This window comes from Amblyraja radiata, chromosome 33 (assembly GCF_010909765.2).
Source record: "Amblyraja radiata isolate CabotCenter1 chromosome 33, sAmbRad1.1.pri, whole genome shotgun sequence".
Taxonomy (NCBI): domain Eukaryota; kingdom Metazoa; phylum Chordata; class Chondrichthyes; order Rajiformes; family Rajidae; genus Amblyraja; species Amblyraja radiata.
The window spans coordinates 878,551-905,902 of NC_045988.1; the positions used below are offsets into that span (position 1 = coordinate 878,551).

The 27,352-nt window shown below is 39.3% G+C and overlaps 1 protein-coding gene and 1 long non-coding RNA gene across 3 annotated transcripts in view; one reads left to right on the forward strand and one right to left on the reverse strand.

Moving 5' to 3' along the window:
- bco2 (beta-carotene oxygenase 2) overlaps positions 1-15,895 on the reverse strand; it is a 39,398-nt gene extending 23,503 nt beyond the window's left edge. For both annotated transcript variants that reach the window (XM_033049466.1, XM_033049465.1), the window contains exon 1: positions 15,685-15,895. In XM_033049466.1, the coding sequence (XP_032905357.1) occupies positions 15,685-15,778 (94 nt within the window). In that variant the 5' untranslated portion in view covers positions 15,779-15,895. The remainder of the gene's footprint in view (positions 1-15,684) is intronic.
- On the forward strand, positions 10,423-11,780 carry LOC116991117. Its single transcript, XR_004416699.1, has 2 exons — positions 10,423-10,879; positions 10,965-11,780. It is a non-coding gene; the product is annotated as an uncharacterized LOC116991117 (long non-coding RNA).
- Positions 15,896-27,352: the final 11,457 nt, after the last annotated feature.

The following is a 27,352-nucleotide window of genomic DNA, read 5'->3' on the forward strand; positions in this document are numbered from 1 at the left end:
GCAGATGCATGGCAGATGCAGTATAATGTGGATAAATGTGAGGTTATCCACTTCGGTTTCAAGAACGGGAAGGCTGATTATTATCTGAATGGTGTCAGATTAGGCAAAGGGGAGGTGCAACAAGACCTGGGTGTGCTTGTAAATCAGTCATTGAAAGCTAATGGCATATTGGCCTTCATTGCAAGAGGATTTGAGTTTAGGAGCAAGGAGGTCCTATTGCAGTTGTACATGGCCCTGATGAGACCACACAAGGAGTATTGTGTGCAATTTTCACTTGGTTGTGCCAGCAATGGCTGCCTCGCCAACAGTCTCTCGTCCCTTCCTTTGTTGTTTTTTTAGTAGGTGTTATATGTATGTTTTAGTGTTCTTCAGCTTGTTTTATGTGGGGGGTGGGGGTTGGGGGAAACTTTTAAAAATTTCTGTATCGTATCTCCGTCAACACTGCGACCCAACATCATGGTGCTGGCGGCCTCTTGCTGGAGACCGACTGCGGGAGCTCCACCCATGGGAGCCAACGGGACTTAACATTGCGGAGTTGGTGATCCCTGACGGGCATCGACCTTGGAGCGCCAACCGTGGGAGCCTGCAGACTTTAACATCGTGGAGCTCACGGGCTCTGGGAGCTCCAACCACAGGAGCTTCGACCGCCCCAACGCGGGAGCTTGGATCGCCGGCTGCGGGAGCTATGATCACCCCGACTGCGAATAGTTCAACTGCCCCGACCACAGAGAATAAAGAGGAAGATTAGATAAATGAAGGGGGCGCTGCACTGGCAGCAGCCATGTCATGCAGCTCGTCAGTTTTTCAACTTTTTTAAAATTTTTTGGTATGTTTAAAGTCTGTATTTATTTTTATTTTTATTTTTTTATTTATTTATTAGAAGTAGACATATTATAAAATGTAGTTACATATTATAGTAAAAAAAAAAACTTTTCATATACATCAGTCATACATTATTAAAATTTTCCATTATCAATTACTTCTGCTTCTAGTATTTTTATTTTTTATAGAAAGCGAGAAAAAGAGAGGGTAGAAAGTTACAAATAAAAAAGAAAGCAAAAAAAAAAACAAACAAAAAACAAGAAACAACACAACAGAAAAACAAGGGAGGTGGAATGGGTTACCTGTAATACATCAATGGAGATAGGTTCGTAGGTTATAAAGTATAGAGTATAGTTTTTCATCTGTTCCTGAGTTCAAGTTTCAGCTGGGTCCTCGTGCTGTGCCAATCTATCCCTTCAGATAGTTAATGAATGGAGCCCAAATTTTATGGAAAAGATCTTGTTTGTCCATTAAGACAAGTCTAATTCTTTCTAAGTATAGGGTCTCCGACATTTCCGTAATCCACATTTTAATTGTGGGGGTTGTAGGGCCTTTCCAAAATTTTAATATTAATTTTTTTCCGGTTATTATACTGTAATTGAAGAAGTTTCTTTGGTTTGTTGTGAGTGTTAAGCTTTGTTCTGATATTCCAAGTATTATTAATTTTGTGTCTGGGTCCAGTTTTGTATTAATAACTTCTGAAGTTATTTCAAAAATATCTGTCCAGAAATGTTTAAGTTTTATACAGTTTGCAAACGTATGTGTTAAATTAGCCTCTAAATGTAGACATTTATCACAAATAGGAGAGATTTGTGGGAAGATTCTATTTAGTTTTATTTTAGAGAAGTGTAGTCTATGTAAGACCTTGAATTGTATTAAAGTATGTCTGGCATTTAATGAACATTGATGTATTTGTTGTAAACTTTCGTCCCACATATCTTTCGTGATAGGATGACCTATTTCATTTTCCCATTTGTATCTATATGGTTCGGTCGGTGGTACCTCGTTATTTAGTAAGGTGTTATAAATATAAGCTATTAGTTTTTCAGTATTAGGATGCTTGTTCAGACATTCATCAAGAATTTCTGATTCCCTATTCCTGTAAACTTGTGTATTAGATTTAACATAATCTCTAATTTGTAGATATCTGAAGAAATTATTTGAGTGCAGTCCATAATTCAGTTGTAACTCTTGAAATGAAAGAAAAGTACCTTTCCCATAAAGATGTCCTATATTTTTGATTCCATGATTTTTCCATTGTGTGAAACCTTTGTCCATAAAGGATGATTTGAATAAAGGATTATTTACAATGGGAAATAATCAGTTTTGTGGGGGCAAATATGATCGGTCCAATTTCAAAAGGTAGACAGTCTTCCTTTTCCATCATTAGCCAATCTGGTTGTTGGTCCATCTCTTCCAGCCAAAAATTCATGTTTTTAATATGGACTGCCCAAAAATAAAATAAGAAATTTGGCAAAGCCAGACCTCCATTTATCTTTGATTTACATAAATGTTTTTTACTTATTCTATGATTCTTATAATCCCAGACAAAACTTGTAACAATGGAGTCGACTTTTTTGAAAAAAGTTTTTGGGATATATATTGGAATTAATTGAAGTAGGTACAGCAGTTGCGGTAAAAAAATCATTTTTATAGCATTAATTCTCCCAAGCATTGAAATGGGGAGTGTTTTCCAGTATTGAATATTCTTATGTAGTTTATTCAGTAAGGGTGGGAAATTTAGTTTAAATAAAGAGGTATATGTCTTAGTTACATAGATTCCTAAGTATTTAAATTTATCATAACTATTTTAAAAGGGGATTGTTGTATTGTATGTAAATTGAATTTTGTTATTGGCATGATTTCGCTTTTATTCCAATTGATTCTATATCCCGAAAACTGACCAAATTGAGTTATTAGATTTAATAGGTTTGGAATACTAGTTTCTAATTTTGTAATATATATTAGTATATCATCTGCATATAAGGAGATTTTATTCCTTGTGTCTCTAGTATTGTATCCAAATATTCCTGGATGGTTTCTAACGCTTTCTGCTAGGGGTTCGATTGCAAGAGCAAATAATAGTGGGGATAGTGAGCATCCTTGTCTACAGCCTCTAGAGAGATTAAATTTAGTTGATAACATTTTGTTTGTTAATATTCTAGCTGTTGGGTTAGAATATAACAATTTAACCCATGTACAGTACTTCTCTCCTAGTTGAAATTTTTCCATCACCGAAAATAAATATGGCCATTCTACCTGGTCAAATGCTTTTTCAGCATCTAACGAGATAATTGCTAGCTCTGCGTTAGGGATTCTATTGGAGTATATAATATTAAATAATCTTCTCAGATTAAAAAATGAATACCGTTTGGGGATAAACCCTGTTTGGTCAGGATGTATTAATTTACTGATCACTAAGCTCAATCTATTAGATAGAATCTTAGTTAATATTTTCTGATCAGTATTTAAGAGGGCTATAGCTCTGTATGAACCTGGGTCTTCAAGATCCTTGTCCGTTTTTGGTATAAGTATGATTGTTGATTCATTTAGAGTTTCTGGGAGTTTCTGTTGAGTATAAGCGTATTTGTACATTGTCTGTAGGCGTGGGGAAAGCAAATCATAAAATGTTTTATAAAATTCGGAATTTAGACCATCGGGTCCTGCCGCCTTTCCGTTTTTTAAGGACTTTATTGATTCTTCAATGTCTTTTATCGTAATTTCAGCCCCTAGCAATTCTCTCTCTTTCTGATCTAGACCCGCAAACTTACAATTCTGTAAAAATGTTTCCGTTCCCGTTGATTGTTCTGTTATTTTAGATGAATACAATTTTTGGTAGTATTGTAGAAATCTATCATTAATATCTTTAGGCAGTGTTAATGTTTCTCCCTTATCTGTTCTAATTTTGTATATTGTTTTTTCCCCGTCCAATTTGCGAAGTTGACGCGCTAATAGTTTTTGTGGTTTGTCACCAAATTCAAAATGTAATTGTTTTGTATGTTGATAAAGTTTTATAACTTGGTCTGAATAAATCTTGTTTAATTTATATTTCAATACTGCAATTTTATTGTGTTTTATCGTGGATGGTGCTGCTGCATTTTCTGTGTCTAATTGCTTTATTTCCATTTCCAGTTTCTGTTGTTTGGCCCTATTCTCTTTATTAAAAAATGATTGGGAAGAAATTAATGCTCCTCGTACAAATGCTTTAAATGTCTCCCAAAGAAGGGAGGCAGAGATTTCAGGGCTATCGTTAGCCTCAAAAAACATTTTAATCTGTTTTACTAGATATTCATTACATGACTTATCTTTTAAGATTTGGGGATTAAATCTCCATTGTGACTGTGTCTCTGCCATTCCGTTTACTTTGATCATAAATGTTAATGGGGCGTGGTCTGAGATTATGATGTTATGATATTGTGAGTTATAGGTGAATGGGATAAGTTTTGAATCTACTAAAAAATAGTCTATCCTTGAGTAAGTTTTATGTACTGGTGAGTAAAATGAATATTCTCGGCCCGATGGATTTTCAATTCTCCAAACGTCCTTAATATTTGTGGTATTAATGTATGAATTTAAAAATTCACTTGATCGAGATTTTAGTTTTCTTTGAGTTGATGATCTATCCAAACAAGCATCCAATGTACAATTTAAATCTCCACCGATTATTAAGTTTTGTTGTGTACCTTCCGGGATATTGTTAAGAATTCTCTTAAAAAACAGAGGGCTATCAAAATTTGGTCCATACACATTGAGGAGAGTCACCTTTTTTAAGTATAACTCCCCTATTATTATAATATATCTGCCTTCAATGTCTTCTATCGTTGATATATGTTTAAAGGGTATACCTTTACGAATTAGTATTGCAACACCTCTTGATTTATGTGAGAATGAAGAATGGTACGCTTTAGCAATCCATTTTGCTTTCAGTCTATGTTGTGCTTCCTTTTTAAGATGTGTCTCCTGGAGAAATATTATATCTGTTTTCAATGATTTTAAATGTGCTAACACTTTGCCTCTCTTGATAGGTTCATTAATTCCCTTAACATTCCAACTACAGAATTTAATTCCCTCACCCCCAATTTTTATATTCATGTCTTGCATCTTGTGATTAAGTGGTAGAGCAGATGATTCAGCACACTCAACCCTACCTTATACTTGAACTTCAGGTAGATGAATTTTAGGTCACGTCTGTTTTCCATCCGAACGTATCTCCTTAAATAAAATATGCAATTCCATTCCAAATACAAAATATAATGTGATATAAGATAAAAAAAGGTGATAGCTAATAGGGTTAGTAAAGTGTGGAAAGTAAAAAAGAAAAGCAACTACAACTACAATTAGTGCAGTTAGTGATAGCCACCCTAATGTGGCTAAGCATCTATGGACTTCCGTAGCTTTTGGTTTATAAAAATACTAGCTCCGTGCTTTCCTTGAAAGGAAAGTTTCCAATTCGATGCATACAATTTGTGGGGGGGAAAGAAATATTGATTATATTCCATTAATGGTATAATTAGTAGTCTCAAATTGAAATATTAGTTTTGTATAATATAAACATTTATCTAAGAATAATCAAAAACGAAAACATCAGAGATAGGGCCATCAAACATTTCTCATTATAAAATACCTGAATCATACTTTACTTATATTTCATACTTTTAATTAATTCTTAAATAATCTAAATAATCTTGTTATCATTAGTTAGTGTTAGTTAATATTCTTGATTATTAATAGTTGTTAGAGGTTAGAGGTTAGTACTAGAATGTTAGTATTATATATCCGTTGCAGGAAATATACCCAGTTCTTATTGCGAATTTTAGGCAACTCTTAAATTTAATAGTTTAAAGTTTAGAGTTCCATATCTTCTCTGCGAGAAGGTGTCCGAGTAGGTGTTAAGAGTTGAATATTTTTCAATCTTTGATCTTGTCTTCGACTTTCTTGGCAAATTCAAATGCTTCCGTGTGCTTGTTGAAGAAGTATTCCTTCTTCTCGTAACTGACTCTCAGTGTTGCGGGGTATAACAGTCCATATCTCAGATTCTTTATGTTCTTCAGTATTCTTCTTGTTTCTGTGAACAACGCTCTTTTCTTAGCAACTTCCACGGGGTAATCTCTGAATACGCTAATCTTGTCTCCTTCATATACAAGATTTCTGCTTTTGCCAATTTTCCTCATCATGTCATCCAATACATGGTCATATTGGACCTTTACTATCATTATTCTTGGTCGGTCGCCCACCTTTGGGCGACCCACTCTGTGCGCTCGGGCAAGTAATGGCGCCTGATCCAGGTTCAAAATTGTTTTCAGTACTTCTGCAGCAAATTCACGGGGGTCACGAGTCCCCTCTCTGCCTTCCTGGATACCCACGATTCTTAAGTTCTGACGCCTCTGTCGTCCCTCCAAGTCTGTACATTTTTCAGTTATTTGATACAATAACTTTGATAGGCGTTGGTTCTCAGTGATGAGTTGTTTTGTAGTTGTGGTGCTTGTCTCAGCAAGTTCCTCAAGTTCTTTTACAATCTTGTAGTGTTGGTCTAATGTCAGGAGAATAGGTTCAAGTTTAGACTCAAATCTGGATTCCATCTTATTCAGTTTTCCATTTACTTCTTCAGCGTTTTGAGTCATATTTCTTTCAATTTCTAATTTCCAGTCCTCAAGGACTTCGTGTACAATCTCTGTGACCTCTTCTTTAATTTGTTCTTGCATTTCTTTTTTTAAAGATGTTAGCTCCTTTTTAACCTCTTGAAAGTTCTGTCTGAGATTTTTAAGTTCCTCCTTAAGGAATGTTTTTAATTCTTCTTTTAATTCATGCATCTCAGTCTTATACTTCTTCTTTGAGATGTCTTCTTGGGATGTTGTTAAACCTGAGGCCGAGGCTCCAGTTGGGCCTACCTCTTTAGACTTGCCGTTTTTTGCCTTGTGGGGGGGAGTATGTCTGTATTTAATGTTTCTTCGTGTGTTTTGTGTGGGGGGTGGTGTGGGGGGGGTAAGGGGGAACCGCTTCGGTCGCCTCCTCCACGGAGAGGCGAGTTTTTCCAGGTCGCCTCCCCCGTGGCCTAACATCAAGGATCGACGCGGCCTTTCCCGGAGACGCGCCCGGGGCTTCAGCGGCGGGCGCAGCGTGGACTCTCGGCGTGGAGCGGGTGAGCCCTCGCTGGGGCTCGCTGGAGGGGAGCGCTCCGTTTCGCTGGCCCGGGGCAGCCAGGCCGCCTGAAGTCGCGGTCTGCAGAGCTCCAGCTGGTGCGGCGTCTACAGCCCGGGATCTCACGTTGGGGACCCGGGGGAAGAAGAAGCCATCACTGCCGGCCCGCGGCCAACTTCTACCGCGGGTCCGGCATGGACTTACCATCACCCCTGGAGGGGAGCTTCGACCGCCGGCCCTGCAGTCTACGGTGCTTCTGGCTGCGGCGGGGACTTAAATCTTGACCGCCGGTCTGCGGCCTACAACAACTTAAAGCCGCGGTCTCCGGTGAGGAAGAGCCGATCCTGGACTGACTCTGGACTGGTCCTGACCACGGGGGGGAAATGGAGGAGGACTGGCCAAATTTTGTGCCTTCCACCACAGTGATGAATGCTGTGGTGGACGTTTGTGTTACAGTTTTATTGTGGTTGTGTGTTCTTTATTATTGTATCGCTGCAGACAACCTAAATTTCCACCAGCCTGGCTGTGTGGCAATAAATTATATCTAATCTATCTAATCTAATCTAATTTTATTGCCTTCCATCAATTGAGGAATGTGGGGAATCCGCTTTGGTGGAAGTTGAAGTTAACTTTTATGTAGTTGTGTGTCTTGTTGGGTAAATAGATAGTTGATGAAGTGGTGCACTCTTGCCATTTTCTCAGCACCCCTGTGATCTCCCAATGCATTAACGCAAGGTTCTTAATACTATCCCAATTGCTCCTTCTCCAATTTGAATGGTCATGAGCCTGAGGAGATTTTGATGGAAACTTTGAGCACATCCCTCAATCTTTTTTTACTGTCCACTTGACTTTAAATGAGAGATCTCTGAATGTAGTTTGTGTTTCAGCCTTGTGGTTTTCGACGTGAGAATGTTGTGGCCTGTCCAAAGGCTAGCGTGTCAACATTGGGGATGTTGGCTTGTGGAGGCCACTGACATTAGTTCATTTGTCCTTTTATTGGATTTGGAGGATTTTACGGTGGCTGCATGGGTGGTACAATGTTGACAAGTCTCAAAAGCTTCTTGAAGACCAGTGATCATCTTCAGTAGATCATGCGTTTTGGGGCAGGATTGAGCTCTTAATTCCCAAATTCCCTTTGTCTCACTAAACCAAAGGCTGTGTATTGAAGGCAACAATAAATTTTGTCATCAATGTCTATCTTTGCTGAGAAGTGGCTTACGAGTTAAGTAAAGTTATTCCCATATTCCATGGTTGAATTATAAACTTTTATTGTTGAAGGAAAGTGTAATAGAATAGGGGGGGGGGGGGGGACTCATAGATCATGTTCATATGCTTCATTGCAAAAACCACAATAGTTGGAGCAGGCGTAGGCTACACAATCCTTCGTTTGACCCACCAGTCAATACTAAATGGTTGTTCTGCCCTTGACCTCATCTCATCTTCTGTGCCTATTCCCCATTGCCTTCAATTCACTAATCGTTTAAAAATGTATCCACTTCTTCTTTAAATAAACCCGATGATCTAGTCTCTACCATTCTCCAGAGCGGACAATTTCTGGGAGTCATCACCCTCTGTGTCAGACATCTGTTGTCAGAGATCACTTGGTGGTATGTGGTCGTAGCTAGGCAACGGGAACACAGCCAGGTTAGCTGTTACGTTAGGAGGTTTCGATTACAGGTGTAAGGGAGACTAAGTATTATTGTACTGGGTCTTAGTGTAATTGCACCTGGAGTATATTGCACAGACTTTATCTACTTACATGGGAAATGATGCACTCGTCACAAAGTTCTTCAAAGATTTCCTAGATTAGTTCCAGGGATGCACATTTGATGTGTGAGAAGAAATGGAGTCAACAAGGACGTTATCCTCGCGAGTGTAGTAGAATGCAAAGAGATCTGGTTAAAACTTACAACATTTTGCTTGACAGGTTGGATCAATGGGATGTCCCGCCCCAAATCTCATTGTACTACCTCTTTTCCTAACTTAATTCAAATAATCTGCTTTCCTGTTCTTGCCACCAAAGTGGATAGATATCCTCACATTTATCCACATTAAACTGCATCTGCCATGCATCTGCCAACTTGAAAAGAGCAGGGTCCCAGCATGAGAAACACTCTTTTCTTCTGGATATGCACAGAAGGCACTATTAAATTTCAAAACTTGAGACCAACATTGCTTGGAGAGAGTATGCAGATTCTAAATGTGGAGCAGGTTCATGTTTCATATTTTTCTGCAGATTAGCACCCATTCTCCACACGAGAATACTCCAATCACAGTAAACACACAGCCTGAATTGACAAATTTCACTGAAAATTCACCTGACCCTGCCTTCAACCAGCATCAGTCCTGGTTCAATCATGAGGAAGACAATAGCTGACACTATGATCGTTACGTGCAACATCAGATGGACCACACTTGCTTCATGAATATCTGTCAGTATATCATCAGAAACAGCATACTGTCCTCCATTGTACTGTTCGATACCTGGTCAGAATCAGCCAAATCTATCACTGTCAATGATAATGGGAGATGGTAGACAACAAAGACACTGAATTTTGTCATAAGTTTGCATCTGGCAAATTAAACAGATCAATGGTTCTGTAAACAACCAATAGTACACATCAGAAGCAAACCTTAAAGCAACTCGCAAAATGCCTTGTCGAACCTCAACAATATTTGGCAACAACACAATCAGAAATTATGAAAAGTGCAGAATATCAGGAATAAGCTTGGGGCAGAGTAATGTAAAACTGATGTACACTCATCAGATTCTTAGTACCTTAAATACATAACACATATTAAAATGTGCCTGTGAAAGATAATGATCATAATTCAAAGAATGTTTCGTGGCCAGCGGCATTTTGTTCTTGCTAGTTTTATAAGCATTTAATCTCCAGCTGGCACAAACAATAATGGAAAACATACATATATTGTGCTTTCGTGCAACTCACATTTAAAATGTCATGATAATTTGTGCTGGTTCAGCAATTCCATATGGATTGCATTAATTAGTTGGCAAAACAAGCAGGATATCTAGTCACAGGGTAAATGTCAAACTTTCAACAAAAGTTGATTCGCATGAATTTAATTACAAATGGACAACTTTATTAGTGGTTGTGTTGAGGTTTCCCTATAAATCTATTTTAAATGAGTAAAAGTAGGAAGATGAGACAGCTATGTTATCAGGATATATTGTCATTTGAGTTTGAAATTATTCTAATATGATAATATATCATTGCAGGCATTAAACATCTAAGTCTTAATTTTCAAATGTGAGTTATACTCATGTCAGAGGTTAAAATCCAGACGTCAGACTCATGCACTTCTGGTTTAAATGGAACTAGAACAAGCAGTATTTGGTTAAAATGCTTACCGAAAATGGACTAGCCGTTTCAATATTATAAGGCTGCCTCGACTCATTGTTGTAGCAGCACAGAACACTGTAGGTGTGCGGAATCGTCTGTGAAATGCACATCAACACCTACTTTAATAGGGGCCTGCTGCAATAAACGTCAATAGCCCAAGGACTACTGAAACAGCAATACATGAGTAGATCTGCACCCTTAGAGTCAATTATTGGCATCAGACTGAGAAACTCATCAGTCATAGGCAGTCCAGGCTTCAGTGGGAAGCATTCTTCGGGAGCCCTGGAACAGATGTTGGAGATCAGGGTCTCCATAAGAAGAAATTGGCAGGACAAGGCTGTGAGAGAGATGGAGCTTGGTGGGCAGGGAGCGTTCGAAGTTTAGGATCATCTGATGTTACAAAGTGGGTATATGTCAAATGATATGCATCTGGTGCAGAAATGATCAGACATGGAAATTATACCACATTCCTAGAGTGATGCAAAATGACCTGGAACTGGTTGCTTTTATATTTTCTATACAAAACACGTGATTGAAATCCCAGGTGAAATCTGGTAATTATTACTGAAGGAAATAGCTTCTCCAAACAACAACCTACCGTGTAAATCTGAGGTTCAACTCACTATTTCCTCCTTACAGTCTGACCTCCTAAATGGCATCTGCTTCACCGTTATCCAACGCCAGAGGTCCTCCAAGACCACCATCACCCCTCCCTTGGAATAAGGAAGCATTAGATGTTCCCCTTTCCCACCACCATAATCCAAGGTAAACTCACGACTGAGAACCCCTCCCAAAGATGACGCTCGAATCGCAATCGGTGCTCCCTCCCTCCTTATCTCATTCGCTCCTCCAATCCAACGATCTATTCTCATAGACTTTGTAAATGTTGAGAAGGCTATCTGCCTGTGTAGTGTATATAATGGTAACTGTAACTTTAAGAACTGAGTACCAGAATGGTATGATTTGTGTTATGTGATATATTCATTATCTGATCAGTATCGTGAATATGTGTGAGTATGCGCAGTGTACATTTGCAAAATAAAGACGACCCACACAGGCAACAATGTGTACTGAAAACCTGTGCTTGTTTTTATCCACATGCTGAAGCCGTAATATCTTACAGCATGAGAGGTTGAAGCCTGTCAATCGGATTGCCTCCGGCAGGAATTGTACTCTTGCCGTTAAATACTGCAGGATGTTCGGCAAAACGAGCTCTAGTTTTCTCGACCTTGCAGTCTTCCCTCTCCTAATGTTGAAAACCGCTGGCCGACAAAACCTGAGCCATATCTATAATGTATACCGAGATGAAAATGATACTGTTGGAATCTTAATGTCACCGCCTCCAATATGAACCAATTCCAATTCTGTCAAAATTAAAGCCCAGATATTACTGAGACTTAACTGCTGTGCCTGTTCTCGTCATGCAGCTTTCAAATTAAAGCATTAAAACATAAATGATTCATTTGCTTCTGTTCTTTTGAGCTCACATTTTCAATAGAAAAATCATTATTTTATGAAGAAAATACAGAACTAGCTTCTACTTAGTTGTTCAGCTCTTTTTAAATTACAAATCATAATGTATCGAGTACCAGTCACGTAATTCAGGATTGTTATTTCGTCAACAATGCAAACCATTTTGTGCACATAGAAATGAGGTTTTTTAATCGACAAGTGTATGATTTGTTGGGAGGAATAAACAGATTATAGCTTTTCTCTTCCACATTTATTCGTCAAAATTCTAGGTTCTGTTAAAAATTGTATGTAACACATTTCATTACACGTTATTGAAAATGAAAAACAAACTTCCTCAATTTGTCATATAAAATATTTTAATATTTCTAACATAGTCAGCATGCAATATTTTTTTTTATTTGATAGAAAAAGATGTGGGAGCGGTTATGGCAACCTTGTCTGTTTTTGGCACAATATTTATTTGGAGTTTTTTGTTCCATTTATAAAAAATATATAAGAAAGGAAACTTTTAATAAGAATGATCCAACTTCCTGATCTTACTAATTTTTCTTTTTATTTATTCACTGGATGTGGGCATTGTGGAGCAAATAATGGCCTCTCTATTTGACTTTCAGAAGTGAGAGGTGATGTATGACAACCTATGTCCACAAGCTATGACAAGGAAGATAACTGAAGACAACTTAAGACAATTCAGTTGCCGGTACCTGTCGCCGGTCAACGTGGGTAGTCGGCAATGGAATTCACCAAAGTCAGTACCGGCTACAACCTATGTCACCTGGCGACAACCTACGACAGCACCTATGTCAGGAGAAGTCAAGCTACGCTCATTGGCGTCAAGCCAACTGTCACCGAAAAGCTTAGAACATTTCAAAATCCAGCGTTGATCAGAAAAACGCTACGATTCTTTAGCCGACTGAGGAGATTACTCACGACCATACAAGTGACACCCCGGCAACCATGTGGCGACAACCTAGTTACCTGTAGTCGCCTAAAAAATTGCCTGAGTGGGACAGGCCCTTAATGCCAATATATTTTCACATAGGAATAGTGCAAAACTCATGAGAAAATGTCATCTGATTTCCCATGTTCCTGCTACGCATTTGTTCATAAGTCATATCATTCGCAGTGTGAAAGATACTGTCAAAGAAGCCCTGGTGAGTTGCTACTTTGGATCTTGCGAATTTTACACTGCACAGCTTTGTATCCATGAGAGAATTATTAATCAATGAAGGATTTTTTTTCTGTCTTTTCTATGATTTCATCTGATCAGTTTAGCAGATGATGGAAGTGTTTTAGGTAAATAGCTCAGTGAGTCATTCAGGGCAGAATGTCTGGCCTGCTCTTGTTATCATATATTTGTAACTCGTCCAGTAAATGTTTTAGCTCATGGTGAGGCATTCCACTGGGTTCTACTTTATGGCTTTAGAATTTTTGGAGCCATTAGTAGTGATCTTTCAAGATTCACTAGAATTAGGAGCACTTCCAGACAATTTGAATATTGCAAATATTACTGCGCTGTTAAGGTAGGGAGCGCTAATCTTCACGTTGTACATCAATGATTTGGATGAGGAGATTGAGGTCTTTGTGGCTGTTTGCTGATGATACGAAGATACGTGAAGGAGCAGGTAGTGTAGAGAAAGCAGGGAATCTACAGAAGGACTTGGACAGGTTGGGAGAGTCGGCAAAGAAGTGGCAGGTGGAATACAGTGTAGCAAAGTGTGGAGTCATGTATTTTGGTAGCAGGAATAAATGCATAGACTATTTTCTAAATGGGAAGAGAGTTCAGAAATCGGAAGTGCAAAGAGACTTGGGAGTGCTGGAGCAGGAGTCCTTAAAAGTTAATTTGCAAGTTGAATCGGTAGTAAGGAAGGCAAATGCAATGCTTGCATTTATTTTGAGATGATTATTAGAATATAAAACCAGGGATGTAATGCTGAGGCTTTATAAGGCACTGGTCAGACCGCATTTGGAGTATTGAGAGCAATTTTCCCCAAATCTGAGGATGTAAGTGCTGGCATTGGAGAGGGTCCAGAGAAGGTTTATGAAAATAATCCCTGTACTCGCTGGAGTTTAGAAGGACGAGGGGAGCCCTTATTAAAACTTACCGAATAGTGAAAGGCTTGGTCAAAGTGAATGGGGAGAAGATGTATCCACTAGTGGGAGAATCTAGGACCAGAGGCCATAACTTCAGAATAAGAGGGCGTACCTTTAACCATATAACAATTACAGCACGGAAACAGGCCATCTCGGCCCTTCTATTCTGTGCCGAACACTTAATCTCACCTTAGATAGGAAATGAGGAGGAGTTGAGTCAGAAGGTGGTGAATCTGTGGAATTCATTGCCACAGAAGACTGTGGAGGGCGTCAATGGATATTTTTAAGACGAAGATTGACATATTCTTGATTAGTATGAATGTCACGGGTTATGGGGAGAATGCAGGAGAATGGAGTTAAGAGGGATAGCTCAGCAATGATTGAATTGCAGACTGGATGATGGGTCAAATGGCTTAATTCTGCTATTATAACTTATGAGCTATGTTTATTTTTGTTACTGCATGCTAAAAATACCAAAGGCTCTATGTTACATTACTTAATATTGCATTATTATACATGCTACTAAAAGTGACTACTTGTTAATATCAATGGTCACTCTCAGTGAAAATGACAGACTGCATTCGTGAGAGACAATGGTGTCTAATTACTGCACGGAGGTTATCTGGAAGCAGTATTTTCCGAGCCTGATTCTACTTTTTGTGTCTACTTCAAGATTACTGCTTGTGGCTTTCAAAATCCATATGTTCACAAATTAAATTTAGTATTGTTTTAATATTTATACACTTACCAACCAGCCTACAATGTTCAGTCAACTGCTTTCTTTCTACAACTTATATCAATTTGATGCTAAAATAATCAAGTTCCTACTTTAGGGTGAACTACAAGATTGTCTAATAAAACTTTGAGATGATAGAAGTCATTAGTTCCCATCATTGTCACAATCTTGTCAATGCCTGGTCATCGTGTCAGACTAAACCGGACATTATACAACCTTGCAATCCAACATTGAATTGAATTGAATTGAACATGACCACATTTTGAATGTTTCTCTTCAAAGAACTAATAATTTCACTTCCACCACCTCACCAATGCCCACCATTCCCCCTGGCTGCTGTTGAAACTTCATGCAGGTTTCTGTCACCTAAAAACGTGACTATTGCAACAATCCCCTGATCACACACCAATTCTTTGCTCTTCTTAAACCTTAACATCCGTCAAAAATAACTCCTGCTAACACACTACCCTTTCATCAATATTTCTCTGCTAATGAATAGATTTATCACTTTCTAACCCTTCAATCTAATCACCTTCACCCACCACTTTGAATTTGAACATTATGACCATTAGGAACATCAAATTGACTTTAAAAATATACATTTCGGATTTTCACCACCATCCCCAATTCCATCCTCATCGAAACGCACTTTAAAATACATTTGCCATTCCTCGTTAAATAAAGGTACTACTTTTAAGGACGTTCCGAAAGCTCTCCGTGATAAGGCTTAATAGAAACATACATTTTTGCCAATACAGTTTCAAGTCGTACTATTTATTATTACATATTTACCACCGAGATATTGTCACATCGAATTTCCTTAATACATTTATTACCCGTTTTAACTAATTTAAGAGCGCGAGTTAAACTGATTTAACGAGAGCGTCGCAGCATTCACATGCGATTATCAGTGCACCAGGATTCATCCTTCTCAGATGTAAGGATAATTGCTGGATCAAGAAAAACAAAATACTCCAAAATATAATACATAAACCAATAAACATTTTTAAGAACTTTACGAAGGAAGGATCAAAGTTTATTTTATGAATTTCTCACCTGGAAAAGCCTTTAAAGCAGTGGTGGTTAAATTTACAATGTCTTCTATTATAATCCAAAACAACTGCAGTGACATTTTCACTGAGGTAATCATTCTGTGCAATTGCGAAGATTTAATCGAAAATCCCGACCGAACACCCTGAGAAAATTGTTCGTTTGGAATCAGGCCTCACTGCGACAAGACTAGCATCAGTAATCGCTCAAAGATTACGTAACTGCAGATGTCAAAATAAAAGTCAGACTCGGACATGCTGCTTGAGGCTCAGTTAGAAATTGATATGATGTTGTGGGAATTACAGAGACATGGCTGCAACAGGACAAGGGCTGGGTACTGAATATTCAGGGCTTTACGTCCTATCGAAAAGACAGACAGGTGGGCAGAGAGGGTGGGGTATCTCTGTTGGTAACTAAAACTCTGATCTTGTGCTCTTCCGGTTTGCGCGTTTTTTCTATTTGCGCAAAAATGGTACACGATAGCACTGATTGTTCGCCAGCTCACTCGCTGTTCTCCTGTGCTCCGAGTGCAACAAGTTTCGTTCCGATCGGTAGTATATTGTAAAAGTTAGCGAGGTTTAAAAATCGTAAAAACTGCGCGAGCGCAGATCGATCTCCTCTCCTGCCAGTCAGCGCCGCGCGGATTAGTCTCTTCTGTCAATCCCTGGGATGGTCCGCCCTTTCTTGCGTCATCGCTTCTTTACTGGAGCTGAGGATGTCCAGCTACGTAGTCATGAGTGTAGAGTGAGGACAGCAGGGGGCTGAGCACGCAGCCTTGAGGTGCTCCTGTGCTGATTGTTATCGAGGATGACACATTTCTACCAATACTGACAGACTGTGGTTTGTGAATGAGGAAGTCGAGGATCCAATTGCAGAGAGATGCGCAGAGACCCAGATCTGAGAGCTTGGTAACCAGCTTGGAGGGGATGATGGTATTAAATGCAGAGCTGTAGTCGATGAATAACACCCTGACATATGAGTTTTTGTTGTCCAAGTGGTCCAGAGCGGAGTGAAGAGCCAGTGAGATCGCATCCACCGTTGATCTGTTGTGGCGGTAAGCGAACTGCAGTGGGACCAGGTTTTTGTCGAGGTATGAGTTGATTTGGGCCATGATCAGCCTCTCAAAGCACTTCATCACCACAGACGTTAGTGCCACTGGTCGATAGTCATTGAGGCACGTCACCTTGCTCTTCTTGGGCACCGGTATTATTGATGCCCTTTTAAAGCAGGTGGAAACCTCAGACCTCAGAAGTGAGAGGTTGAAAATGTCTGTAAAAACTCCCGCCAGTTGGTCCGCACAGATTTTAAAACCACGCCCGGGTATACCATCAGGTCCAGGCTTTTTCGAGAGGTCACCCCTCTGAAGGATCTTCTGATGTCGGCCTCTGTGACTGTGACCGAAATATCATCACGGCGAATGAGAGCTCGGGAAGGCACATCAGTGTTCTCCCTATCAAAGCGTGCGTAAAACGCATCGTCAGGGAGTAATGCTTCGCTGACATTTGAGCTGCTAGGTGATTGCATTCAAGCCCTGCCACAGTTGCTGAACATCCGTCTCATCCTCCAGCTTGGAGCAGAGTCCCTTTTGGCCTTTTTGATGGCCTTACCAAGGTCGTATCTGGACTTCTTGTAGATCTCTGTATCTCCAGACCTGAATGCCCGGGATCTGGTCTTCAGAAGAATACAGATCTAATGGTTCATCCAAGGTTTTTGGTGAGGAAACACTCGGAAGGTTTTTGTTGGGATGCAGTCCTCCACACATTTCTTTATGAAGTCTGCAACGACTGTGGCAAATTCATTCAGGTCCGTTGCCGAGTCTCTGAACATTGCCCAGTCTGCAGATTTTTTTATCAATATCAATATCAGTTTTAATCGTCACTTGTGAAATGAACTTGTCAGCAACGGTACAATGAAAAAGAACACACAAAAACACAATAAAAATATCCACATCCACCACAGCATTCATCACCGTGGTGGAAGGCACAAAATTTGGCCAGTCCTCCTCCATTTTCCTCCGTGGTCAGGACCTCAAGTTGTTCCTCTAGGTAGGTAGAAGGGACGGCACTTCACCGCCAGATTATTGAGGTGTGGAGAGCGGGAGTTGGATAGGAGTGCCACGTCTGAGCACCATGCAGAGTTGAACATGAGGCAGATGTCCCCTCCTCTCCCTTTCCCAGATGCCTGCATATGGTCCATACAGTGGATGGAGAACCCTTCAGGCTGGACTGCTGAGTCTGGGGAGCAGGGAGTGAGCCATGTCTCTGTGAAACAGAACACAGAGCATTCCCTCAGCTCCCTTTGGTAAAGCAGCATTGTCCTTAAATCCTCCACTTTGTTTTCTATTGACTGTATGTCAGCCAGTAGGATGGTAGGGAGAGGGGGCCGAAGTCCCCTACACTTCAGTCTTACTTGTAGTCCTGCCCGACGACCACGTTTCCATACTCCATGAAGCCCTCCTCGGTGTTTTTTTTTGTTTTTTTTTTTAATATTTTATTTTATTAGAAGTAAGTACAGTCATATGGCACCAAAGTGCCTAATATATATTTTCATAATACATTTTATGTACAACTTCTTTTTTTTTTTTTATTACACTGAAAAAAGATTAGAATAAGAAAAAGAAGTTAGATAGTAAAGGATAGAAAGATGTGAAATATATAGTGTGTGAAAAAAGAAAACGAGTAAATGAAGAAAGTTGAGAGAGAGAATAGAGAAAATAAAATAAAATAAAAAAGAAAAGGAGATCATTATTTATAATCTTGACCAACCCTCGTCCAGTCCTGAAACAGTTATTTTTTTACAATTGTGTTGCACCATATGATTCCAAAAAAAAAGACGAATGGAGACCAACTCGTTATGAATTGGTCTGATTTATCCATTAGAAGGAATCGCATTTCCTCAAGATGAGCGGTGTCCAACATACTTGCAATCCACATTTTAAGCGTTGGTATTGATGTACCCTTCCAAAATTTAAGAATTAATTTTTTTGCTATTATTAAACCATAGTTAAGGAATAGATTTTGAGATGTGTTCAATTTATTCCCATCTTCCATTACGCCAAATATAATCATTTCAGTATTAGGTTCCATTCTTGTCTTGAATAATTTTGTAAATATTTCAAAAATATCATTCCAAAATCTATAAAGTTTTATGCAGGAAACTAAGGAGTGTGTTATAGTTGCCTTTTGGGCTAGACATTTATCACAAGTGGCGGATATATTTGGATAAAATTTGTTCAATCTTGTTTTTGAATAATATAATCTATGTACAATTTTAAATTTAATTAGATTATGTCTTACATTAATTGAACATTTGTGAATATATATCAGGTATTTTTCCCATTTAACCTTCGTAATTTTTATCATTAGTTCCCGTTCCCACTCTTCTCTAAGTACCTCTGTCGATGGTAGGTCTATATTTAGAATACTATTATATAAATATGATATTAATTTTTGTGAGTCAGCTTCAATATTCATTGCTTCTTCCAATAAGTCAGGAGTTACTTTTTGATATCCTTGTATATATTTTTTCACGAAATCACAAATCTGAATATATTTAAAATATTGGTTGTTTTTCAATTTAAATTTTAATTGTAGTTGTTGGAATGATAGTAAGTTTCCCATTTCGTACATATCCCCGATCCTTCTAATTCCGAGACTTTCCCATTGGTTATATGTCTTATCAATAAGAGATGGTTTAAATAAAGGGTTATTCACTATTGGCATTAACAGTGATAGATTTCTTAATTTTAAAGATAATTTTATTTGTTTCCAAATTCTTATTGTACCATATATAATTGGGTTCTTCTTATATATTGTGTTATTCAGTTTTTTTGGGGAGAAGAGGATCGTTCCTATATTACAAGGATGGCAATCCTCCTTCTCCATTTTTATCCATTCTGTCTGTTGGGTAGAACTATCCAACCAATAAATCATATTCTTAATATGCACTGCCCAGTAATAATACATAAAATTCGGAAGTGAAAGTCCCCCGACCTCTTTTGGTTTACATAAGTGTTTTTTTTGTGATTCTATGTGATCTATAGTCCCAAATATAATTAGTAATATTAGAGTCTAATTTTAAAAATATATATTTTGGTATATATACCGGTATAGATTGAAATAGGTATAGTAATTGTGGTAGGAAGATCATTTTTATTGCATTTATTCTACCTAATAATGATAAGGGAAGTGTTTTCCAAAATGTAATCAACGTATTAAGTTTATTTAATAAAGGTATGAAATTAGCATTGAATAATGCTTTATATTTTCTAGTAATCTGAATACCCAAATATTTAAATTTTTCTGTTGCGATTTTAAAGGGGAACTTCAGTAAGTGTGTAGGTTCTTGAGGTTTTAATGTCATGATTTCACTTTTATTCCAGTTTATTCTATATCCTGAAAAAGACCCAAATTCCTCTATTAAGTTTAATAAATTTGGTATGCTCGTTTGTGACTTTGTAATATATAAAAGTATATCGTCTGCATATAATGAGATTTTATTCTTTGAGTCCCTGGTATTATAGCCCTGAATATTCGGATGAATTCTTATACTTTCAGCCAGGGGTTCTATCATAAGGGCAAATAGCAGGGGTGATAGTGCACATCCCTGCCTATTACCCCTTGATAGTTGAAATTTTTGAGATAACATGTTATTAGTTAAAATTCTTGCCATTAGTTTATCATATAATAATTTTACCCATGTTATAAAATTCTCTCCCATATTAAATTTTTGTAGTACTTTATATAAGTATTGCCACTCTACCTGATCAAATGCTTTCTCTGCATCCAAAGAAATAATTGATATATCTTCTTACTCTACTTTATGCGAGTACATTATATTAAACAGGCGTCTCAGATTATTAAATGAGTATCTTTTAGGTATAAACCCCGTTTGATCAGGGTTTATCAATTTACTAATATATTTGCTTAATCTTCTTGCAAAAATCTTTGCTAAAATTTTCTGATCTGTATTTAAAAGTGATATAGCTCTGTACGAGCCCGGATCTTCTAAATCTTTATCTTTTTTTGGAATAAGCGTAATAGTTCATTCTGTTAGTGTTTCAGGTAGTTTGTTTTCTTTAAAAGCATGGGAGTATAAATTAAATAAATAAGGGGTTGTTATCTCCTGAAATCTTTTATAAAATTCATTATTAAAACCATCTGGTCCCGGTGTCTTACCATTTTTCAGCGATTTTAGTCGCATCAGCTCCTGGACCCTCGGTGTTTAAAGGTACAGTACTTACGAGTCTCCGCGAGGTCGGGGATTCCCGAGATCAGGAATTCTCTTACAGTCGGCACCTCCAGCTCCGTTGCTGCTGGGAAATTTTCTGTTGTGCCGCTGGCAAAATGTCGCAGCAGGTAGGCGCCATCTTAGATAGATCCTATCTATGCCTGTCAGAACTTCATAAACAATTTTCATTTAATAATAACTTTATCTCATTGCATCATACTCTTTATTAAAAAAAAGACCTTTATTACCAAAGCAAAGAACATGTACTGTACATCTTCATGGACTCAATCGATGCTACTCTCGGTCGCATCAGCTCCTCGACCCAAGTCTAAGAGCAGGATGGTGTCAGGCTCTCTTATATGGGTAAGTAACGCCAAATGCAATTACATAAAACAAACTCTAGTGGAAGGAAAGAGATGGTCCTGGCAAATATTTTTGAAATACTGGAGTGTTTTACACCACTCTCAGCACACCCTTGGGGTAATTGTGGCAAACTAAACAGGCTATTGTTTCTGGCCATTCACAGAAATATTCAGAACTGATGAACTAAAATTTAGATTTGAAAATTGGGATTGTTATCCACAACAACATTAGTAAATTTACACCCAGAAATTGACGCATTCTTGGCTCTGATGTGATAGTGCAATGTTGCATTTAATTCAGTAAATTGCTGCAATTAGCAAATGGGCAAATTAGGGGAGAAATCAATGTAAGTTTCTGTCAAGGCATACATTCATACAGACTGGGGAATTCTGCTTTTGCCTTACATTATCACAACTGTGGTTGGATGATGGGTGAGGTAGTCATAGATGGCCACCATCCAAAGCCACAAATAAAGGTTTCTAATAGAAGCTGAATTCTTCTTGGTTTTATAAATGTTACAACAGGGAGTACTGCACCCAGTGGCTTTAATACATAACTCATTAGTATAGCAGGTTCATAAACCAGATGGTTCGTGGAGATTTATGATTGACTATTGGGAGATAAATAAAGGCACACCCACCGTAATAAGTAGTTCTGAGATTATAAAGACACAAGATCCACAGCATAGTACCTTTTATAAATATTGGAGATTAAATTAAAAATGCATTTAGTTCCCTTCAAAACAGGAGTGTTCACATTTAAAGGCCAACAACATACCTTGAGCAAAAAATAAACTGCTGGAGGAACTCAGTACGTCGGGCAGCATTTGTGCAGGCAGAGAGATATTCAATGTTTTGGATCAAGACCCTGCATCAAGATAGAGCGGAGAGGACAGATCATCAGTATAAAGAGGTGAGGAAGGGAATTATGGGCAGATGGAACCAGATATGAAGGAGGGGGGGTAGATAAATAGGCTGGAAGGTCATAATTGAAGACACCAAAGGGCTGCAGATTCTGGAATTTTATAAGGCGATAAAGTGGGACGAAAAAGGGAGGGATAATGAGCATGCAGATGGACCAGTGTGGGTGGGAAGATTTGAGACCTTGTAAGTTGTGTATGAATGGAACCAGATGGGAGAAAGATGTAAGAAACTGGGTAAAGGGCTGGTGAGGTTAGGAAAGAAGAGATGGTGTCAGACTCCGCCCTTCCTCCAAATAGATACCAGGCCTACCTAAAGGTCTCATAATTTTCCCTTGATTTTCCATCAGAGGTCAGCATAGGGGATCAATGCATTTTCACAAGCCATATGCTGATTCATTATATTTATAATCCTCTCTTCAAATGAATACCATGTTAGATGTTGTGATAGTCATGCAGTATGAAAATAAACCATTCAACCAGCAGGTCCAAGCCAACCTGCATTCATCCCAATCAATGAAATGGTCTCCTTCAAATCCCCTCTAAATTTCTTACCTCTTTACCTAAGGTAACGCACACTAATTTGTATTCACTTCTAATAAACATAAACGATTCCTACACTCTAACCTATATATATTTATATATTGTAATTTTACGTGTATATAGAACTGCACATAGTAATTCAATTGAGCTCTTTCCAATGTTTTATAAAGTTGGAGCATGACCTTCCTGCTCTTGTATTCAGTGCTGCCACTAATGAAATCCAGCATTCCGCATGCCTTCTTAACCATGTTAATAGACACAAAGTGCTGGAGGAACTCAGCGGGTCAGGCAGCATCTCTGGAGAATAAGGATGGGTGATGTTTCAGGTATGCACCCTTCCTCAGGTCTGCAGTCTCTGAACATGATATTGAAACATCAGAGTCATCTCTGTCAAAGCCTTTCTAATGATGCACTTCTGGATTATTCTCAACATTTACAATGCCTTATCACAAAATCAAAATGAACCCAGTGCCATATGAAGAGCATCATAAAGCGGAACCTAAAATTACATCTTCAGTGTCCAAAGACGTGTGCGGACATGGCGCTGACGGACGAGAAGCCGAAGCAAAGAAGTGGAAGCCAAATAACCAAATGGAAACGAAGCTGAAACGCCAAATAACCGAATGGAAACAAGGCCGAAACGCCAACTAACCGAAAAGGTGGGACGCCTAAATGTAAACTAACCGAAAGGGCGGGACGCGTAAATGCCAATCAACCGCTCTGCCAAAATACCACCTACCCGAAAGGCGGTGTCGCCTACAAGCCAACGAACCGAATGCCGCTCAACAGAAAAGTCAAATAACGGACATGACGTTGCCGGGGGGCGGGAGTTGTCAGCGATTGGTCCAGACCGAGTGTTTCCCAATCAGAAACCTTGGATGAACTTTGAGATCCGCACTCTCCTGAAGTCCAGACACAGGGCATTCACCTCCGATGATACAGTGGCCTACATGAAGACCAGATACGACCTTGGTAAGGCCATCAAAAAGGCCAAAAGGGACTTCTGCTCCAAACTGGAGGACGAGACAGATGTTCGGCAGCTGTGGCAGGGTCTGAATGCAATCACCTCCTACAAGGCAAAACCAGGAGGCAGCTCGAATGCCGGTGTAACATCACTCCCTGACGAGCTCAATGCGTTTTACGCACGCTTTGACAGGGAAAATACTGATGTGCCTTCCCGATCCCCCATTCGCTGCGATGGCATTTCAGTCTCAGTCACAGAGGCCGATGTCAGGAAATCCTTCAGGGGGGTGAACCCCCGAAAAGCACCTGGTCCTGATGGTATACCCGGTCGTGTTCTAAAAACCTGTGCGGACCAACTGGCGGGAGTTTTTACGGACATTTTCAACCTCTCACTTCTGAGGTCTGAGGTCCCCACCTGCTTTAAAAGGGCATCAATTATACCGGTGCCCAAGAAGAGTAAGGTGACATGCCTCAATGACTATCGACCAGTGGCACTAACGCCGGTGGTGATGAAGTGCTTTGAGAGGTTGATCATGGAGCAAATCAACTCCTACATCGACAAAAACCTGGACCCACTGCAGTTCGCGTACCGCCACAACAGATCAACGGTGGATGCGATCTCGCTGGCCCTCCACTCCGCACTGGACCACTTGGACAACAAAAACTCATATGTCAGGCTGTTATTCATTGATTACAGCTCGGCATTTAACACAATCATCCCCTCCAAACTGGTTACCAAACTCGCAGAACTGGGTCTCTGCGCATCCCTCTGCAACTGGATCCTTGACTTCCTCGTCCACAGACCACAGTCTGTTCGTATTGGTGGAAATGTGTCAGCCTCAATAACAATCAGCACGGGAGCACCTCAAGGCTGCGTGCTCAGCCCCCTGCTGTACTCACTCTATACCCATGACTGCGTAGCGAACCACAGTGCGAACTCCATCATCAAGTTCGCTGACGACACCACTATTGTGGGGCGTATCACTGATGGGGATGAGTCAGAGTACAGAAGAGAGATCGAGCAACTGTCCATATGGTGCCAGCGCAATAACCTGGCCCTCAACACCTGCAAAACCAAGGAACTGATTGTGGACTTTGGAAGGAGTAGGAGGGGGACCCACAGCCCCATTTATATCAACGGGTCGATGGTTGAAAGGGTCAAGAGCTTCAAATTCCTGGGCGTGCACATCTCTGAAGATCTTTCCTGGTCCGAGAACACTAATGCAATCATCAAAAAAGCACATCAGCGCCTCTACTTTCTGAGAAGATTACGGAGAGTAGGATTGTCAAGGAAGACTCTCTCTAACTTCTACAGGTGCACAGTCGAGAGCATGCTGACCGGTTGCATCGTGGCTTGGTTCGGCAATTTGAGCGCCCTGGAGAGGAAAAGACTACAAAAAGTAGTAAACACTGCCCAGTCCATCATCGGCTCTGACCTTCCTTCCATTGAGGGGATTTATCGCAGTCGCTGCCTCAAAAAGGCTGGCAGTATAATCAAAGACCCACACCATCCTGGCCACACACTGATCTCCCTGCTACCTTCAGGTAGAAGGTACAGGAGCCTGAAGACTGCAACAACCAGGTTCAGGAATAGTTACTTCCCCTCAGCCATCAGGCTATTAAACCTGACTCGGACAAAACTCTGATTATTACCAACCACTTTCTGTTATTTGCATTATCAGTTTATTTATTCATGTGTGTATATATTTATATCATGGTATATGGACACATTTATCTGTTTTGTAGTAAATGCCTACTATTTTCTGTGTGCTTAAGCAAAGCAAGAATTTCATTGTCCTATACAGGGACACATGACAATAAACTCACTTGAACTTGAACTTGAACCTCCGCGTCCATCACATCACTGTGGAGGGATGAACATTGTCCCACACCTCTGATCCACCCGACCCACAGCCCGTGGAGGGTGGCCGTGGGAGAGTGGGGGCTGTCCCGAGGGATGCGTACCTTCGGCTGCTTACAACTTGGTGCTTGAGTTCAGATTGCACAGCCACCTATGGCTTGTGTGGGAAAATGACCCCCACCCTCCCGCAGTTGTAAGCGGCCGAAGGAGCGCAACCCTCGGGACGGCCCCCTCTCTCCCACGGCCACCCTCCGCCTCATCTCCCTCCACAGTAATATGACTGACGCAGGGGTCTGGACCAATAGCTGACAACTCCCGCCCCCCAGCAACGTCATGTCCGTTATTTGACTTTTCTGTTGAGCGGCATTCGGTTCGTTGGCTTGTAGGCGACGCTGCCTTTCGGATAGGTTGCGTTTCGGCAGAGCGGCCATTCAGTAAGTTTGCTTTTAGGCAACGCAGCCTTTTGGTTAGTTGGCTTTTAGGCATCCTGCCCTTTTGGTTAGTTTGCATTTAGGCGTCCCACTCTTTCGGTTAGTTGGTGTTTCGGCTTTGTACGCTTTTGGTTATTTGGCGTTTCGGCCTCTTTCCATTCGGTTATTTGGCTTCCACTTCTTTGCTTCGGCTTCTCATCCGTCGGCGCCACATCCGTGCACTGTCCAAAGGTCATACAGATTTTGGAAAAAGTAGATGGTAATGAAGTAACAATTTAAGGAAGAAGCAACTTAATTATGTTCTGTTATGTAATATACATTTAATGACTATTATTTCTTACTTCTAGTAATAAATAGTTAAATTGAAGTAAAATACCATATTTTAAGAAAGGAAACTACATGATTATAAAAAGAATACAATTGAAAGTTTGTGAAATACTGATTTATTTTTTATGAGAAGGATCATAGCTTGAATTTCTATTTTTCACATGAATTATTTTTGGAATAAACTTGGTTTTCATGTTAATTCCAATATTCTAATCTCTAATTATTAAATACTTATGTAAACACACTGACAATTACATTACTTTTCAATCTTATCCCAAAGAGATTAATAAGCAGTAAATTATAAATCAATGAACATATTATAACAGAATTTAAACAGCTTCAGATAATATGTTCAATTTTATAGAGCTTCTCATTTCATACATTTGTTAATTTTAAAGACAACACGAAAATAATCATTCTGTTTGAAGAGCGTTAGCAATCATAGTAAGCTTATGTCTGAGTCCTTCTTTCTTTTGTTTCAGATATCTTTCCATGGCCTTGGCTTCTTCCAGGATTGTAGTTAGTTGTTGGACATGCTTGGCATTCACTGCTGTTCTCTGACTTGCGTAATTATAAAGAAAAAAATTACTAGACTATGAATAACCTCATCAATTAATGTTTATATTGATTGAATTAATAGTTACCTCAGTGTTTCTGAATATGTAGACAATAGAATATTAACTACTTCATTGACATCTGTTAAAAAACAAAGTGTACAATTTGTAACAATTTTCCAAATACAGGGTCTCCCTGAGTAATGTATAGCCTGACTTACAGAAATCAGACTATATGCTTTCATACATTTTTAACATGTTCAGTGCCACCTCCGAGTATACAAGTGAAAACAAAATCTTGGCAGTGAACAGGTTAAAGCATTTTTCAAGCTAGTACTAATAAAATATTTTATTGCATTTGTGAATGACTGGTTACAGCATCTACTCCAGTATTTCAATTAAGAGTAGTGTTAGTGATTATTATATTAATTTAAATAATTGATTAAAATAATTTCATTCCTCACAAGACTAAGGAAATTTGGCA